The sequence below is a fragment of the Garra rufa genome, chromosome 6 (genome assembly GCF_049309525.1).
Source record: "Garra rufa chromosome 6, GarRuf1.0, whole genome shotgun sequence".
Lineage (NCBI taxonomy): Eukaryota > Metazoa > Chordata > Actinopteri > Cypriniformes > Cyprinidae > Garra > Garra rufa.
The window spans coordinates 10,365,110-10,383,155 of NC_133366.1; the positions used below are offsets into that span (position 1 = coordinate 10,365,110).

At 35.7% G+C, this 18,046-nt stretch overlaps 1 protein-coding gene across 1 annotated transcript in view; it reads right to left on the reverse strand.

Annotated features, from left to right (window-relative positions):
- The window catches only part of mast1a (microtubule associated serine/threonine kinase 1a), a 57,315-nt gene extending 54,474 nt beyond the window's left edge, over nt 1-2,841 (reverse strand). Inside the window, exon 1 of the mRNA XM_073842555.1 lies at nt 483-2,841. Coding sequence (XP_073698656.1) covers nt 483-2,841 — 2,359 coding nt within the window. The remainder of the gene's footprint in view (nt 1-482) is intronic.
- Between the last annotated feature and the right edge of the window lie 15,205 nt (nt 2,842-18,046).

Sequence of the window (18,046 nt, forward strand, 5' to 3'; positions counted from 1 at the left end):
AGTAAACAGGCAAGGTCGAATAACAGCAGACTGGTGTGGAGCAGATAATCCGTTAGAGTGAACGATAGTCCATGCAAAGGGTCGAGGCAGGCCGCAATCGAAAGGGGTAATCCGTGAGACAGGCGTGGGTCGACAAAAGGCAGGCAGATAACGTTCACAAAGTGGATAAGCAGTCCGGTCGGCAACAGGTAGGCAGTCAGAGGTAATAGCGCTCGGGATTGTCAGCATAACTATACAAAACTTCGCAAGGAACAAGCCAGCGAGGTGATCCTTAAATGGCCGACCGAGAGGAAGTGAACCCGGACGACCCGGAACCAGAAGTGTGCGTCCCAGGTAAGGATTGTGGGTAATGTAGTGTTAGTACTCAGGTGAGGGTTCCCGCTGGCGACGGTCAGAGGGAGCCACAGAGACCGCATTGGTAACAGAGCCCCCCCCCTGCGAGCGACTCCTGGCGCGAGGAGGTAACCGACGCCGAGGTCTACCTCTTCCACGGGGGGCTGGTCGATTAGGGTGGGAGGAGTGAAAGTCGGTAGTAAGAGAGGGATCCAAGATGTCTTCGGCAGGCACCCAAGATCTTTCTTCAGGACCGAAGTCCTCCCAATCGACCAGATATTGGAGGTGACCTCTCCGGCGTCGGGAGTCCAGGATGGTGTTGACTCGGTATACCTCCTCGCCATCGATGATCAGGGGGGTAGGTTCCTGGGGAGCGGTCTCATCTAGGTTCTCCTCTCCTCCCGGGTCCCCAGCGGGCTTCAACAGAGATACATGAAATGTGGGTGAGATACGGTATTCGGCTGGGAGTTCTAATCTGAATGATACAGGAGTGATTTGTTTTATGATTTTGAAAGGACCCACGTACCTGGGACTGAGTTTCTTGCAAGGTAGGCGTAGACGTAGGTCCCGGGTCGACAGCCAGACCCATTGTCCGGGTTCATAGGTGGGATTGGGTCGGCGATGACGGTCGGCCTGGATCTGAGTGCGATGGACTGCCCGCTGTAGATGGACGTGAGCCTGATCCCATGTCTCCTCGCTGTGTTGGAACCAGGAGTTGACCGCAGGTAGTTCCGTGGGTTCGCCAGACCAGGGGAACAGAGGTGGTTGAAATCCTAGGATGCATTGGAATGGAGTGAGGTTGGTGGAAGGTTTTCGTAGGGAATTCTGGGCATACTCAGCCCATAGAAGGTAGCGGCTCCAGTCCTCTTGATGATTCTGGCAGTAGGAACGTAGGAAACGGGCCAACTCCTGGTTCAGTCTCTCGGCTTGTCCGTTGGATTGCGGGTGGTATCCCGATGTGAGACTGACATTGACTCCTAAGAGGCGGAAGAAGTTGGACCACAGACGAGAGGTGAATTGGGGCCCTCGGTCAGAGACGATATCCTCCGGTAGCCCGTAGAAACGAAAGACTGAGTCACAGAGTGCTTCTGCTGTTTCCATGGCTGTGGGAAGTTTGGGGAGAGGTATGAAACGGCAGCCCTTGGAGAATCGATCGATGACAGTTAATATGGTGGTTTTGCCGTTGGAAGATGGGAGGTCTGTGACGAAGTCCACAGCAATATGGGACCAAGGACGTTGAGGTATGGGCAGAGGTTGTAAGAGACCGGCAGGCAATTGGCGAGGGACCTTGGCAGTGTTGCAGACTGAGCAGTTCTGAATGAAATTGATGGTGTCAAGGCGAGAGGAAGGCCACCAGAAACGGTTTTTGAGTAATTGAAGGGTAGCCTCAATACCTGGATGACCAGAACTCGGAGTAGAGTGGACCTCGGCCAATACTCGTGGACGTAGATTGAGGGGAACGTAGGTGAGGTTAGCAGGGCAGTTGGCTGGTGTGGGGTCCTGTGTGTGTCCCTCCGAGATCTCGGTCATGATATCCCAGTTAACAGGAGCCAACATAATGGCTGTGGGTAAGATGTTCTCCGAGGATGGTGGGGAATAGTCAGGTTCGTAAATGCGTGAGAGGGCATCAGCCTTAGTGTTCATAGAGCCTGGGCGATAGGTTACCTGAAACTGGAACCGTGTGAAGAAGAGGGCCCATCTGGCCTGGCGGTGATTCAGGACTTTGGCAGAGCGAAGGTACTCCAAATTCCTGTGATCTGTTATTACTGTGAAAGGGAGTTGGGAGCCCTCAAGCCAGTGTCGCCACTCCTCGAGTGCTAGTTTGATGGCTAACAATTCTCTGTTACCCACATCATAATTTCTCTCTGCGGGGGTCAGTTTGTGAGAGAAGAAAGCGCAAGGAAATGTCTTAGGGTTTTGACCCTGCCTCTGTGATAGGATAGCCCCCACACCGCTATTTGAGGCATCCACCTCAACGATGAAGGCCTTCTCAGGATCTGGATGGTGAAGGATGGGTGCGGTGGTGAACCTCTGTTTGAGGTCGTTGAAGGCTTGGATGGCAGGTGGTAACCAGGTGAGACGAGAACTACCCCTCTTGACCATGGCAGTGAGGGGAGCTGCCACCGTGCTGAACTGTCGGATGAAACGGCGGTAGAAGTTGGAGAACCCCAAGAACCTCTGAAGTTCCTTGAGAGTGGCAGGAAGTGGCCAGTGACGTACAGCATTCACCTTCTTCTCATCCATGGCGATTCCCTCAGGGCTGATGATATAGCCGAGGAAGGCGATCCTTTCCTGATGAAATTCACATTTCTCCTCCTTCACATAGAGTTGGTGTTGGATGAGACGCTGGAGTACAGTTTTGACATGTTGGATGTGTTCGGTGTAGGAGTTTGAATAAATCAAAATGTCGTCAATGTAGACTATTACCCAGCGGTTCAGCATGTCCCGGAACACCTCATTGATGAAAGCCTGAAAGAACGAGGGACTGTTGGCCAGGCCAAAGGGCATGACCCGGTATTCATAGTGACCTGAGGTGGTAGAGAAGGCGGTCTTCCACTCGTCCCCCCTTCCGAATCCTGACCAGATTGTAAGCTGATCGAAGGTCCAACTTTGTGTAGATCTTGGCAGCCCGCAGTTGTTCCAAGGCGGAGGGAACGAGTGGAAGTGGGTAGCGGTACTTGATCGTAATGTCATTGAGTGCCCGGTAGTCAATGCAGGGACGAAGGCCTCCATCCTTCTTTTTGACGAAGAAGAATCCCGCCGAAGCAGGTGAGGTGGAGTGAGTGATGAACCCCTTAGCTAATTCCTCCTGAATGTAAGTGTTCATGGTAGCAGTCTCCGGTTGGGAGAGTGGAAAGATACGGCCCCTGGGTGGAGTAGATCCAGGAGTGAGATCAATGGCGCAGTCTCCTGGGCGATGAGGAGGTAGTTGTGAGGCTCGGGTAGTACTGAATGCTTCCCTGAGATGATGATATTCGCTGGGTAAGGTGCATTTGTGGTCCTGAGGAGGTGTTGACTCAGGTGCACGGATGGTGGGTTGTAGACAGTGCCGTTGACAGTGAGATGACCAGTTGGTGATGGTTCCCCGAGTCCAAGCTATGATGGGTTCGTGCAAGTTGAGCCATGGATAGCCTAGGATGATTGGTGATTGAGGTGAGGAGATGATGAAGAATCGGATGGTCTCCTGATGAGCGGGGTGAATGTGTAGGGTAAGGTCGTTGGTGGTGTGGTCGATCCGTCCGGATCCTAGTGGTCTCCCGTCGAGGGCGGCCACTGCCACAGAGGGAGTACAGGAGAGAATGGGTAAACCATTAGAAATAGCAAAGTCACTGTCAATGAAATTTCCAGCAGCACCGGAGTCTATAAGGGCTGTGGTTTGAATTGAAACATCTCCAGAGGTTAATCTCACGGGAATTTCACATCGGCTGAGTGGAGCTTTGACTTTACTCACCGATGTAGGCGGTCGAGGTGGTCGAGTGGGACAGTTGGATCTGATGTGTCCTGCCAGACCACAATACAGACAGAGATGACCACGAAGCCTCCTCTCCCTCTCCTCCAGGGAGATTTTAGTAACCCCCAGCTGCATGGGTTCTGGGGCGGCCTCGGCTGCCGGCAAGGTTGAGGGCACAGAAGTGAATGTACGTGTGGCCTTACGTGCTCGCATGACGTTATCCACCCGGATGGATAAATCGATGTATTGATTCAGGGTGAGTCCTTCATCTCTACAAGCTAGTTCCACCTGCAGATCGGGGTGCAAACCTTTGCGATAATGCAGTTTGAGAGGCCCATCGTTCCATCCGCTCTGAGCCGCGAGTGTGCGAAAGTTGAGAGCATAATCAGCGGCTGTACGTCGACCTTGGCGCAGCATGACGATCTGGTCCCCCGCCTCACCACTCTCTGAGCTGGGTTGGAAAACTTCCTTGAACCGTTGAAGAAACGTGGCAAAGGTAGGAAAAGTGGGTCGATCCAAATCCCAAACAGCAGTGGCCCAATCCAAAGCTCTCCCGGTAAGAAGAGAACAAACAAATGCAATCCTGCTCTCATCGTGCTGATACAAGTGCGGTTGTTGATTCACAAAGAGCGTGCATTGTAACAGAAAACCTTTGCATTTGCTAGACGTACCGTCAAACTTCTCTGGGAAGGCTAGACGTGGGCTGGCGGTGAGAGATTGAATCCCTGCTGGTGGTGGGCTCGGCTGAGGAGCGGCGGGTTGAGCGGGTATCTGCAATCTTTGCAGAGCTCCAACTAGCTGTTCTGTGAGTTGGGTGAGTCGATCCAGCTGTTGCTGGTGCGTCGTTAAAACGGAGGCCTGGGCCGAGAGCTCCGTGGTGAGCTGGTAAACTGTCGCTGGATCCGGATGTGGCGAAGTTTTCTGTGACGAAGTCATAGACTGATCCGGAGGCGTTGGATCCATTTGCAACAGTTTTATTAACACAATCAAAGTAAACAGGCAAGGTCGAATAACAGCAGACTGGTGTGGAGCAGATAATCCGTTAGAGTGAACGATAGTCCATGCAAAGGGTCGAGGCAGGCCGCAATCGAAAGGGGTAATCCGTGAGACAGGCGTGGGTCGACAAAAGGCAGGCAGATAACGTTCACAAAGTGGATAAGCAGTCCGGTCGGCAACAGGTAGGCAGTCAGAGGTAATAGCGCTCGGGATTGTCAGCATAACTATACAAAACTTCGCAAGGAACAAGCCAGCGAGGTGATCCTTAAATGGCCGACCGAGAGGAAGTGAACCCGGACGACCCGGAACCAGAAGTGTGCGTCCCAGGTAAGGATTGTGGGTAATGTAGTGTTAGTACTCAGGTGAGGGTTCCCGCTGGCGACGGTCAGAGGGAGCCACAGAGACCGCATTGGTAACAAATAATAATAATAATAATAATAATAATAATAATAATAATAATAAAATATGGCCTCACCAACTTTGAATTAAATATCCCCTACAAATAAATAAATAAATAAATAAATAAATTCTAATTTAATTTAAATTAAATGATTAAATAATTTAATTAAATATTACATTAAATTAAATTTAGAAGTTTCAACTGTTAGACTCACCAACATTAAATTCAATATCCCCTACAAATGTTTTTTTTAAATAAAATAAAGTAAAAAATAAAATAAAATAAATATGGCCTGGTTTTAGCTGTTAAGAGCCCTAAAAATTTTTGTAATTAAATAATTAAATTAAATAACAAATTAAATTATGGCCTGGTTTAAAAAATAATAATAATAATAATAATAATAATAATAATAATAATAATAAAAATAATAAAATAAAATAAAATAAAATTTAAATTTAATATGGCCTGGTTCACCAATTTTAATTTTAATATTCCCAACAAAAATAAAATAAGTAAAATAAAATAAATAAAATATGGCCTGGTTTCAGCTGGTCTCACCAACTAGATCCAATATCCCCAATAATAAAATTATTTTTTTAATTTTTATATATTTTAATTCACAAATCCATCCCTAACATTTGATGCATATGGAGTGGAAATTTAAAAATTCAACTCATATTGCAAAGGGTGTGGTGATTTAAGGTCACATGACTTCTAGTTGCTAGGAAATAGGATGAGGGTACTACAGCAGACACTGGTTTGCACACATTTTAAAGAAACAGAAGGAAAGGCAAAAGGTAAGAGAACAGACGAGGGTGCAGATGAATGAGGCAAAGAGAGGCTCAGAAGAGGTGAATGGGATAAATATACAGTCGTGGCCAAAAGTTTTGAGAATTACATAAATGTTGGAAATTGGAAAAGTTGCTGCTTAAGTTTTTATAACAGCAATTTGCATATACTCCAGAATGTTATGAAGAGTGATCAGATGAATTGCATAGTCCTTCTTTGCCATGAAAATTAACTTAATCCCAAAAAAAATCTTTCCACTGCATTTCATTGCTTTCATTAAAGGACCTGCTGAGATCATTTCAGTAATCGTCTTGTTAACTCAGGTGAGAATGTTGACGAGCACAAGGCTGGAGATCATTATGTCAGGCTGATTGGGTTAGAATGGCAGACTTGACATGTTAAAAGGAGGGTGATGCTTGAAATCATTGTTCTTCCATTGTTAACCATGGTGACCTGCAAAGAAACGCGTGCAGCCATCATTGCGTTGCTTAAAAATGGCTTCACAGGCAAGGATATTGTGGCTACTAAGATTGCACCTAAATCAACAATTTATAGGATCATCAAGAACTTCAAAGAAAGAGGTTCAATTCTTGTTAAGAAGGCTTCAGGGCGTCCAAGAAAGTCCAGCAAGCGCCAGGATGGTCTCCTAAAGAGGATTGAGCTGCGGGATCGGAGTGTCATCAGTGCAGAGCTTGCTCAGGAATGGCAGCAGGCAGGTGTGAGCGCATCTGCACGCACAGTGAGGCCAAGACTTTTGGAAAATTGTCTGGTGTCAAGAAGGGCAGCAAAGAAGCCACTTCTCTCCAAAAAACATCAGGAACAGATTGATCTTCTGCAAAAAGTATGGCGAATGGACTGCTGAGGACTGGGGCAAAGTCATATTCTCCGATGAAGCTTCTTTCCGATTGTTTGGGGCATCTGGAAAAAGGCTTGTCCGGAGAAGAAAAGGTGAGCGCTACCATCAGTCTTGTGTCATGCCAACAGTAAAGCATCCTGAGACCATTCATGTGTGGGGTTGCTTCTCATCCAAGGGAGTGGGCTCACTCTCAATTTTGCCCAAAAACACAGCCATGAATAAAGAATGGTACCAAAACACCCTCCAACAGCAACTTCTTCCAACAATCCAACAACAGTTTGGTCAAGAACAATGCATTTTCCAGCACGATGGAGCACCGTGCCATAAGGCAAAAGTGATAACTAAGTGTCTCGGGGACCAAAATGTTGACATTTTGGGTCCATGGCCTGGAAACTCCCCAGATCTTAATCCCATTGAGAACTTGTGGTCAATCCTCAAGAGGCGGGTGGACAAACAAAAACCCACTAATTCTGACAAACTCCAAGAAGTGATTATGAAAGAATGGGTTGCTATCAGTCAGGATTTGGCCCAGAAGTTGATTGAGAGCATGCCAAGTCGAAAAAGAAGGGCCAACACTGCAAATACTGACTCTTTGCATAAATGTCATGTAATTGTCGATAAAAGCCTTTGAAACGTATGAAGTGCTTGTAATTATATTTCAGTACATCACAGAAACAACTGAAACAAAGATCTAAAAGCAGTTGAGCAGCAAACTTTGTGAAAACTAATATTTGTGTCACTCTCAAAACATTTGGCCACGACTGTAGACTCTGGCGGCAGTGTGAGAGAGCAAAGCTCACAGAGGACCTTCACTCCTGTCTCTGCTCATGAGAGGTGGAGAGAAAGAAGGACAAACAGGACTGTTAAACCGGGTGAGCGGATGTCCTGCTTTCACGAGGTGTGTGTCTCAGTGTCCAACACATTACACCAAAATCCAAATATGGCCCAGTTTCAGCTGTGAGACTTAATGATTTAAATAAAATATTCACAATGTCCTCCAGCCACAATGTCTGGGGTCATTTTTTTGCTGCTCAACTGGATGACATTGCAGAAAGGAAACGAAATGTTCCTGCTTTCACATTACAGATGTGCATTTTCTAGGAACTACTATATAAAAATAAAGGAAAATATAATAGAAGGAAACTATTAAAATTGTAAATAAAATAAAATAAATGTTTGCAATAAATATTTAAAAAATCTAAATAAAAAATATATAAATAGAATATAAATATATCCTTATAATAACAAATAAAATAAAATAAAATATGGCCTGTTAAATTCACTACGTTTAGGTTAATATCCCAAAGAAAATTAAAAATAAAATAAAATGAAATAAAATGAAATAAAATAAAAAGGCCTAGTTTAAAAATAAGGTCTTAAGTTTAAATTAAATCTACCAAACAAAATTGAAATAAAATAAAATATGGCCTATTTTAGCTGTTAGACGCACTACGTTTAGGTTAAATATCCCAAACAAAAAAAAAATAAATAAAAAAATAAGGCCAGGTTTCAGCTGTTAGACTTAAATTAAATATCCCAAATAAAATTACAATTAAAAATATAATAAATAAACTAAACTAAACTAAAATAAAAATAAGGTCAGGTTTCAGCTGTTAGACTTACTCCCCCGGTTTCACAGACAGGGCTTAAGCCTAGTCCTAGACTAAAATGTAAGTCTGAGCTGTTTCAACTGAAATAAAATTCCACTGATTGAACTTAAAATACATCAGTGCCTTTGTTTTGTCTCAAGATGCACACCAGTAATGTTTTTTTCTAAGCATGTTTATAAAAATTACTTAAATGTCCTAATTGAATTATGGCCTAGTCCTGGTTTAGACTAAGCCCTGTCTGTGAAACCGGGCCACTAAGTTTAAATTAAATTTCCCAAACAAAACTGAAATAAAATAAAATAAAATAAAATAAATAAAATATGGCCTATTTTAGCTGTTAGACACACTAAATTTAGATTAAATATCCCAAATTAAATTACAATAAAAAAACATAATAAAATAAAATAAAAAAGGTCTGGTTTCAGCTGTTTGACTTACTAAATATCCTAAACAAAATTTAAATTAAATAAAACATTTTAAAAAATGTAATTAGAATTTGAACCCTACATCTTTGATTATCTGGTCAAGTGTGTTTGATCACTGTTCTCAATTTTGCAGGAAATCACCAGAGAGGCTTTGCTTTTAATATAAAATGCTGTGATCTTCTAAAGGCTAAAGCAGGCAATCTTTAAACCTCGGCCAACTTCGCAGTAACGCTGGCTTCACATCAAACTTTAATTTTAAAGCAGCATTGGCATATTGAGCGGTGTTTCACTGGGATTCAGGTGATATATATACATGATTAATTCAGCATGTGAGCCGCATTTATTACCTAACATCTATCGACTATATTAAGTTTATGGACGGACTATAAAAGTCAACTCAATTCCAGATACATCTCTGCACAGATTGAACTGAAAATATAGTCGCTTCTAATGCTGCAAAACCACAAAAACACTACCAACAGCAGAGCTGATCATCTGAAATGAAATCAAATCATATGAAATAAAAACTAATACTGATAAATTCTTGATTTTGATCATCTGATTGCATATATTCCTTATAATAGCAATTTTAACTAAAAAAAAAAATGGCCTAGTTTTAGCTGTTAGACTCAATGACCCGGTTTCGCAGACAGGGCTTAGAATAAACCAGGATTAGGCCATAGTTCAATTAGGACATTTAAGTTTTTTTTTTTTTTTTACTTGCTTAGAAAAAAACATTACCGATGTGCATCCTGAGACAAAGCAAAGGCACTGATATATTTTAAGATCAGTCAGTGCAAGTTTCTTTCAGTTGAAACAGCTCAGATTTACATTTTAGTCTAGGATTAGGCTTAAGCCTTGTCTGTGAAACCGGGGGAATAAGTTTAGGGTAATATCCCAAATAAAATTAAAATTAATAAAATAAAATAAATAGATGGCCTAGTTTTAGCTATTAGACTCAATGGCCCGGTTTCACAGACAGGGCTTGGACTAAGCCAGGATTATGCCATAGTTTAATGGGGACATTTAAGGTCATTTTTATAAACGTGCTTAGAAAAGAATATTACTGGTGTGCCTCTTGAGACAAACCAAAGGCACTGATATATTTTCAGATTAGTCAGTGCAAGTTTCTGTTAGTTGAAACAGCTCAGACTTACATTTTAGTCTAGGACTAGGCTTAAGCCTGGTCTGTGAAAGCAGGGGAATAAGTTTAACAGCTCAATAAGTTTAAAATTAAAATTAATAAAATAAAATAAAAAATAAAATAATCCCCTGGCAATTTTGCATCTCCAATGTCTTGAGGTCATGCTGACCGAGTTTGGTGGCCATCGGTGGAAAGGCCTAGGAGGAGTATTTCAAATTCCACAGCCTGATTTTTCCAAAAATCCACATTTAAATAAAAATAGCCGACTTCCTGTTGATTGTAGCTAATGGGTGTAGATTAGAAAGTTGTCCGGCTTGATGAGTCCAATATATGTACCGAGTTTGGTGACTGTAGGAGAAAGTAACACCCCAACTTTTGTCAAAAGGTGGCTCTATGGAACGCCCGCTCAGTGCCCATTCATGGGCTTTTATCAGTGTTTAACTGTCATTAATACAGATGTGTGTGTTGAGTTTCATGAAATTCTAAGCATTTTAAGTGGCTCAAAAACACAAAAAAACTAAAGTTAAAGTTTGACACGTTGCCATGGCAACGTGATAAAAGTTATCGATAACACCCTTCACAGATTCTCATCGGTCGTGTTTTGACATTATTGTGATGAAGTTTGAAGAAAATCTAGTAAAATTAAGAGGCTGATTTCAAAGCATTTTGAAAATGACACACTTCCTGCTGCCAGTTGGTGGCGCTATAACTTTGACACATAATAGTCACGTTTATGTAATCGGCATCATACAACGAACAAACTGGTGAAGTTTCATCAAAATCAGGCAATGTGTGCAACAGTTCCTGTTTCTCATTTCCCGCCATAACTTTGTCGCCTTGCCACGGCCAAACCGTTCGAGATATCAAAAATCCCCTGGCAATTTTGCATCCCCAATGTCTTGAGATCATTCTGGGCTCGGGCCCTAATGAATTAAAATGAATTACAATTAAAATGAATTAAAATTAAATTAAAATAAATAATAATAATAATAAATGACATAGTCTCAGCTGTAAGACATTAAATATACCAAACTAAATTAAAATCAAAATTTTAAATTAAAAATAAAATAAGGTCAGATTTCAGCTGTTAGACACAAGTTTAAATTAAATATACCAAACAAAATAAAAAAATAAATAAAATTAAATGTAAATAAAATTAAAATAAAGTCAGGTTTCAGCTGTTAGACTCACTAAAATAATTAAAATAAATATCCCAAACAAAATAAAATTAAAATAAAATAAAATAAAATGAAATAAAATAAAATAAAATAAAATAAAATAAAATAAAATAAAATAAGGCCAGGTTTAAGCTGTTAGACTCACAAGTTTAAATTAAATATACCAAAAAAAAAAAAAAATTTAATTAATTAAATGTAAATAAAATAAAAAGAGGTCAGGTTTCAGCTGTTAGACTCACTAAAATATTTAAAATAAATATCCAAAATAAAATAAAATAAAATAAGGTCAGATTTCAGCTGTTAGACACAAGTTTAAATTAAATATACCAAAAAAAAAAAATAAATAAATAAATGTAAATAAAATTAAAATAAGGTCAGGTTTCAGCTGTTAGACTCACTAAAATATTTAAAATAAATATCCCCCAAAAAAAAAAAATTAAAATAAAATAAGGCCAGGTTTAAGCCGTTAGACTCACAAGTTTAAATTAAATATACCAACAAAAAAAAATTTAATTAAATGTAAATAAAATTAAAATGAGGTCAGGTTTCAGCTGTTAGACTCACTAAAATATTTAAAATAAATATCCAAAATAAAATAAAATAAAATAAAATAAAATCAAGGCCAAGCTGTTAGACTCACAAATTTAAATTAAATATACCAAACAAAATTAAAATAAAATGTAAATAAAATAAAACTAAATTAAATGAAATGAAATTTAAATAATTCAGCTGTTAGACTCACTAAATTTAAATGAAATATCCCAAACAAAATAAAATAAAACAAATTAAGGCCAGGTTTCAGCTTTTAGACTCACTAAGTTTAAATAAAACATCCCAAACAAAATTTAAATAAAAATTAATACAATAAAATGCATTTAAAAATAAAATAAAACAAAACAATTATTGTTCGTGGAAAATGAGGACACTGTACATCTGTAAAATAAATGTTGTTTTTCAAAAACAAATTCTAAATACCAAACAAAAATTGTCATCAAATTACCTGCAAAACAAAATAACAAACAAAAAAGATATATATTGAAATATATTAAAATGTCTCGAAAATACACAAGAAAATATTACGTCAGTCATAGTGCTCATTGCAGGTCTGGGATCTATATGAGCCGCTGTCATGCTGGCAAACTCTTTGTGAATGAATGGTGTGGTTATGAATGAAGTGATTCCTGAACTCTCCTGCTCCAGCATCACCAGCATTCACTCCAACTATAATCTGACAGATTATCTGTAAATCACAGACAAACAAGATTACCCCTCCAGTATTCCTCCGTTCATCCGCTTGTACGTCATCCTTTCATTTTTCCTGCTGCGCTTTCATTTCCTGAGCTCTGATTGCTACATGAGGCAGTGGAGTCATGGAGGTTTGTCATTTCATGCTTGACGAATCATATATATGTTATATGATCTCAAGAGAACTCTGAATCATCTCAGATACTGCTTTTGCCATATGGGACTTTTGATATAGTCTATCATTTTCATTTTTACAGTCACAGAGCTTTATATTTGTATAGTCTTAAATAGAGCAAAAATGAGGAGTTAGAGTTGAGTAGCACCAGACATAAAATATGGTTTTTCAGTATTTAATGTTATATACAAATAAATAAACAAATATATATGGAAATATCAAGCTCTGTGACAGTCAAGTCTTTAGAAATAAAATTAAAATTTATTTATTCATTAATTAAAAAGTCTACTAAAATAGCAGTAAATAAGATTTAGTGTTAATAATTATTAATTAAAATGAGATATTACTGCCACGTATTTCAATGCTATAACATTTTGAAGTATGCAATAAAGAATATAGCAAAAAAAAAAGAGATAAAAATAAATAAATACTCTTCTATAAACAAATATTTTATTTCATTTTAATAATTCTTTTATTGGATTTTTTTTTACATTTCTGTTTTATTTTAGTTTTAGAGGCATTTAGTTTACATAGGTATGTAAACCCAATATCATTTATCACATTTTAATGTTTTTATTTTATATATTATTTTTTACATTTTATTTATAGAGGTATATAAATCCCAAATATTTTATTATATTTTTGTAGATGTTTTAGCCATTTTTAGCTAATTTATTTATTATATTATATTTTATATATAGAGGTATATAAATCCTGAATATTTTATCATATTTTAGTTGATGTTTTAGCTTTTTAATTGAATTTCATTTAATTGAATTTTGTTTTATTTAATTTATTATAACGTTTTTTTTTATTTCTATCTTATTTTATTTTATTAAAATCAGTTTTTTATTTGATTTTAAAATTTGTAATTTTAGATGTTTTTATTTTATTCATTATTTTTTATTTTATTTATTGAGGTATATAAATCCTGAATATTTGATCATATTTTAGCAAATGTTTTAGCAATTTAATTTTTATTGCATTTAATTCATTTTAATTTTTTATTTGATTTTTTACATTTTTGTTTTATTTTATTTATTTATTTTATTCATTTTTGTTGATGTTTTAGCTATTTAATAAAAAAAATGTTTTTATTTTATTTATTTATTTTTATAGAGGTATATAAGTCAAAAATATTTTATCATATTTTAGTAGATGTTTTAGCCATTTTTTTTATTTGTTATTTCTATTTTATTTATTTTATTTGTAGAGGTATTTCGTTTACAGAGATTTATATATTATATATTATATGGAAATATCAAGCTCTGTTACAGCCGAGTCTTTAGAAATAAATGAAAATTAATGTATTCATTCAACAAAAAAAATCTACCAAAATGGCAATAAATCAAATATTTAGTGTTAAAATAATATATTACTGCCAAGTATTTTAATGACACACTATATAGTAAATATATATAATAATACTCCAAAATGCAATAAAAACTTAAAATAATAATAAATATAAATAAATAAACTAATAAATAAATAAAACATTTTCCTAAGTCTTTCATAAAATTTAAAATTCTAGATTACTCTTACATGGCAATAAATAAACTGGGAAAAAAAATATATAATTTTTTTTTATAAAATAAAAAAATAAAAAAATTAATACAACTGATTTTTTTTTTAAATATGTAAAAAAAAATTGCTGTGGTTTCCAGAATTGTATCATGGTAAATAGGCAGCAACATTTTAGGTTTAACAGATTAGATGTAATATAAAACCCTGTATTTTACTGTAAATTATGATGATCTTGTTCATTTTCATTTCCAAAAACTGTACATCTTACAGTATTTTACTGTACAATTACTTTATAGATTAGAACTATTACAGTTAACCAATTAACTGTCACATTTTTTTTTACGGTTCTTTACCGTTTTTGCAATAATTTCTTACAGAGTATGTACAAAAATAAATAATGTTTAGCATTAAAAATTAAAATTACATACTGCTGCCAAGTAAATTTAAAAAGCATAAATAAGCAAAACAACTTTCTGTTTTTTTTTTATGTCTTAACAAACACAGCTTTGAAAACAAAGTTCTCATGAGGACGCGTTTCTCACCAGAACATTTTGAGTCCTTGAAGAGCCGGCGCTCCAAACTCTATCTCTTTCTTGTTCTGCCTTTGATTTGTGTCGGCTGAGATTTGATGATCAGTAATGAGTGAGTTGGAAAGTGAAGTGCAGGATGAAGAGAGAGAAGCACAAGAGCAGGTGTTTTAGAGAGAGGAACTCAGTTAACCCACTCCACTCTTGTCAAATATAGGCCAAGACATCTCCTCAGGCTCACGCTTTCTGTTCTCTCTCTCATTCATATTCCCTCGCCGTCTGTTTTCTTCCATAAAAGCAGTGGAGGCTCAGAGCAGCCCATCCCAAATGACAGATGAACAGAAAGCACTAAACGCACAGAGATGACAACAAAATATCAAAACACTTTCCCCAAATATAATCTAAACACTATGCTTCTAGCTATACAGTTTAATTCTGTGCACAATCCCAAGGCCTTTGCTAGCGACTTTCCAGAGCTGTGACGTAAACGCAGCACAAGTCTGTTTCGTGGTTTAAAAAATGAGAAATTAATTAAAAAAAAAAAATTACATAAAAAAATGGCAATATGATTAAATATTTGGAATATATATACGTAGAACAAAATAAAATAAACAAAAAAATCTACTAAAATATGATAAAATATTTTGGATTTACATAAACTAAATAGCTCTAAAATTAAAATTAAATTGAAAAAAATAAATCTGATCAAATACCTAAAACATCTACTAAAATATTATGAAATATTAGGGTTAGTAAAATAAAAATAAAATAAAATAAAATAAAATAAAATATTTTAGATTTACATAAACTATATACCTCTAGAACTAAAATAAAACCCCAAAGCAAAACAAATGAAATAAAACAAAAATAAATTAAAATAAAGCATCTACTGAAATATAATATTTGTGATTTATATACCTTTAAAAAAAAAAAAAAAAAAAAAAAAAAAAAAATAGCTGAAATATCTACTAAATATGATGAAATATTCTGGATTTATATAACTTTATAAAATAAAATAAAATAAAATATTGTAGATTTACATAAACTATATACCTCTAGAACTAAAATAAAACCCCAAAGCAAAACAAATGAAATAAAACAAAAATAAATTCAAATAAAGCATCTACTGAAATATAATATTTGTGATTTATATACCTCTAAAAATAAAATAAAATAAAATAAAATAAAATAAAATAAAATAAAATAAAATAAAATAAAATAAAATAAATTTGGTAATAAATAAACCAAATATCTCTAAAACTAAAATAAAATAGAAAAAAATCTAATTAAATACCTAAAATATCTACTAAAATATGATGAAATATTTAGGATTTATATACCTCTATAAATACAATAAAATCAAATAAACATCTACTAAAATATGATAAAATATTTTGGATTTACATGAACTAAATACCTTTAAAACTAAAATAAAATAGAAAAAAGTAAAATAAAATACCTAAAACATCTACTAAAATATAATGAAATAATTGCTATTTATATACCTCTATAAATAAAATAAAATATTTCTGATTTACTCAAGCTATATACCTCTAGAACGGAAATAGATTGAAATAAAATAAAATAAAATAGCTAAAACACCTACTAAAATATAATTAAATATTTGTGATTTATACACATCTATAAATAAAGTAAGATTGGATTTACATGCCTCTATAAGCTAAAACTAAAATAAAAACAAAATAAAATATTATTTACATAAGCTATACACCTGTAGAACTGAAATAAAATCATAAATTAAAAATAATAAAAATAACTAAAACATCTACTAAAATATAATTCAATATTTGTGATATAAATCACAGATATATATAAAATAACATAAAATAAAATAATAATAATAATAAAATGATTAAATATTTTTATTTATATGCCCCTATAAATAAAATAAAATATAATAAAAATCTATATCTACTTCTACCTCTACCTAAAAATGTTTTTTAAATAAAATAAAGTAAAATAAAATTCAATTCAAGTTCATTTGTATAGCGCATTTTACGATACAAATCGTTGCAAAGCAGCTTTACAGAAAATTATAGTTTCTAAAATTAAAGTTTAGAAAGAAAAACATCTACTAAAATATGACAAAATATTTGGCATTTACTTCCTTTTTTTAAACTGTAAATTATAAGATGTTCTTTTTCACTTTTTCACAATTAGATTATTTGGAACCTACATACCTCTATAAATAAAACTAAATAAAATAAAACAAAGCATACTAAAATATGATGAAATATTTGTGATTTATATACCTCTATAAACCTTCCTCTATACCTCTAAAATAAAATAAAATTGATATACACCTATATCTGATCGCACAGCACATCTCGCTGAGCAAATCTGAAAAAACATGAATAATAAATAATAGATCAGGTGCAGTGGGTTCATCAGGTGTAACCAGACTCCGGTGACAAGACAGCATCAGAAAACTAGAGTAAAAAAAATCGTTTTTGCATTAACTACTCCTTTAATAAGAAATAAATTCATCTTTTTGCAGTGCTGGATAAAATAATTGAACTTTAACTATTCATAAGCCCTCAGTCGCACACACACACACAGCCGAATATGACTAATGTGAGCTCAACAGCGTCAGCGCAGACAGAATGGAGCACCATGGGGGACAGACAGAGATGAAGAGAGAGAGAAAACACACACACACACACACACACACACACACACACACACACACACACACACACACACACACACACACACACACACAGTGTTCAAAGCCACTTTAATCTCTTCTATCACACATATAAACACACAAACAGAAGCACGCGCAGCATATGCACAAAACACAAACACATGTAGTCGCTGCTTCCCTGTTATCCTCATGCCAAGCCAAAAAAACAAAGTGTATGTGCATATGCACAGCTTACCAGCTACATACATTCATCAATAGCAGTCAACCGATATAAGTTTTCCAATACCAAAAATTCAATATCTTGAGATCAAGGTGGTCAATAGCCAATATAATTAGCATTAGGCCGATATATTGTAATATACAGTAAACAAGGCTGATTATATATGTCAATAATGCACAATTTTGAGATTTTATCTCTAGTCAATAGTGTTTATATTAGGGCCGGGACTCGATTAAAAAATTTAATCTAATTAATTAGAGGCTTTGTAATTAATTAATCGAAATTAATCGCATTTTAATCGCATATAAATATTTGACCTGAGAACAGTGAGAAGTAAGATTTTTACATGGATTTCTAGTATACCATTGAATAATGACTGAATACATAAGCTTAAGCAACAAAATATTGTTTATTTTTGTTCAACCAAGTCCAACAGACCAGTGCAATATTGCCATTAAGTGTAGCAATAGACTCGATGTGCTACAGTGATATGCGAATTCCTTGT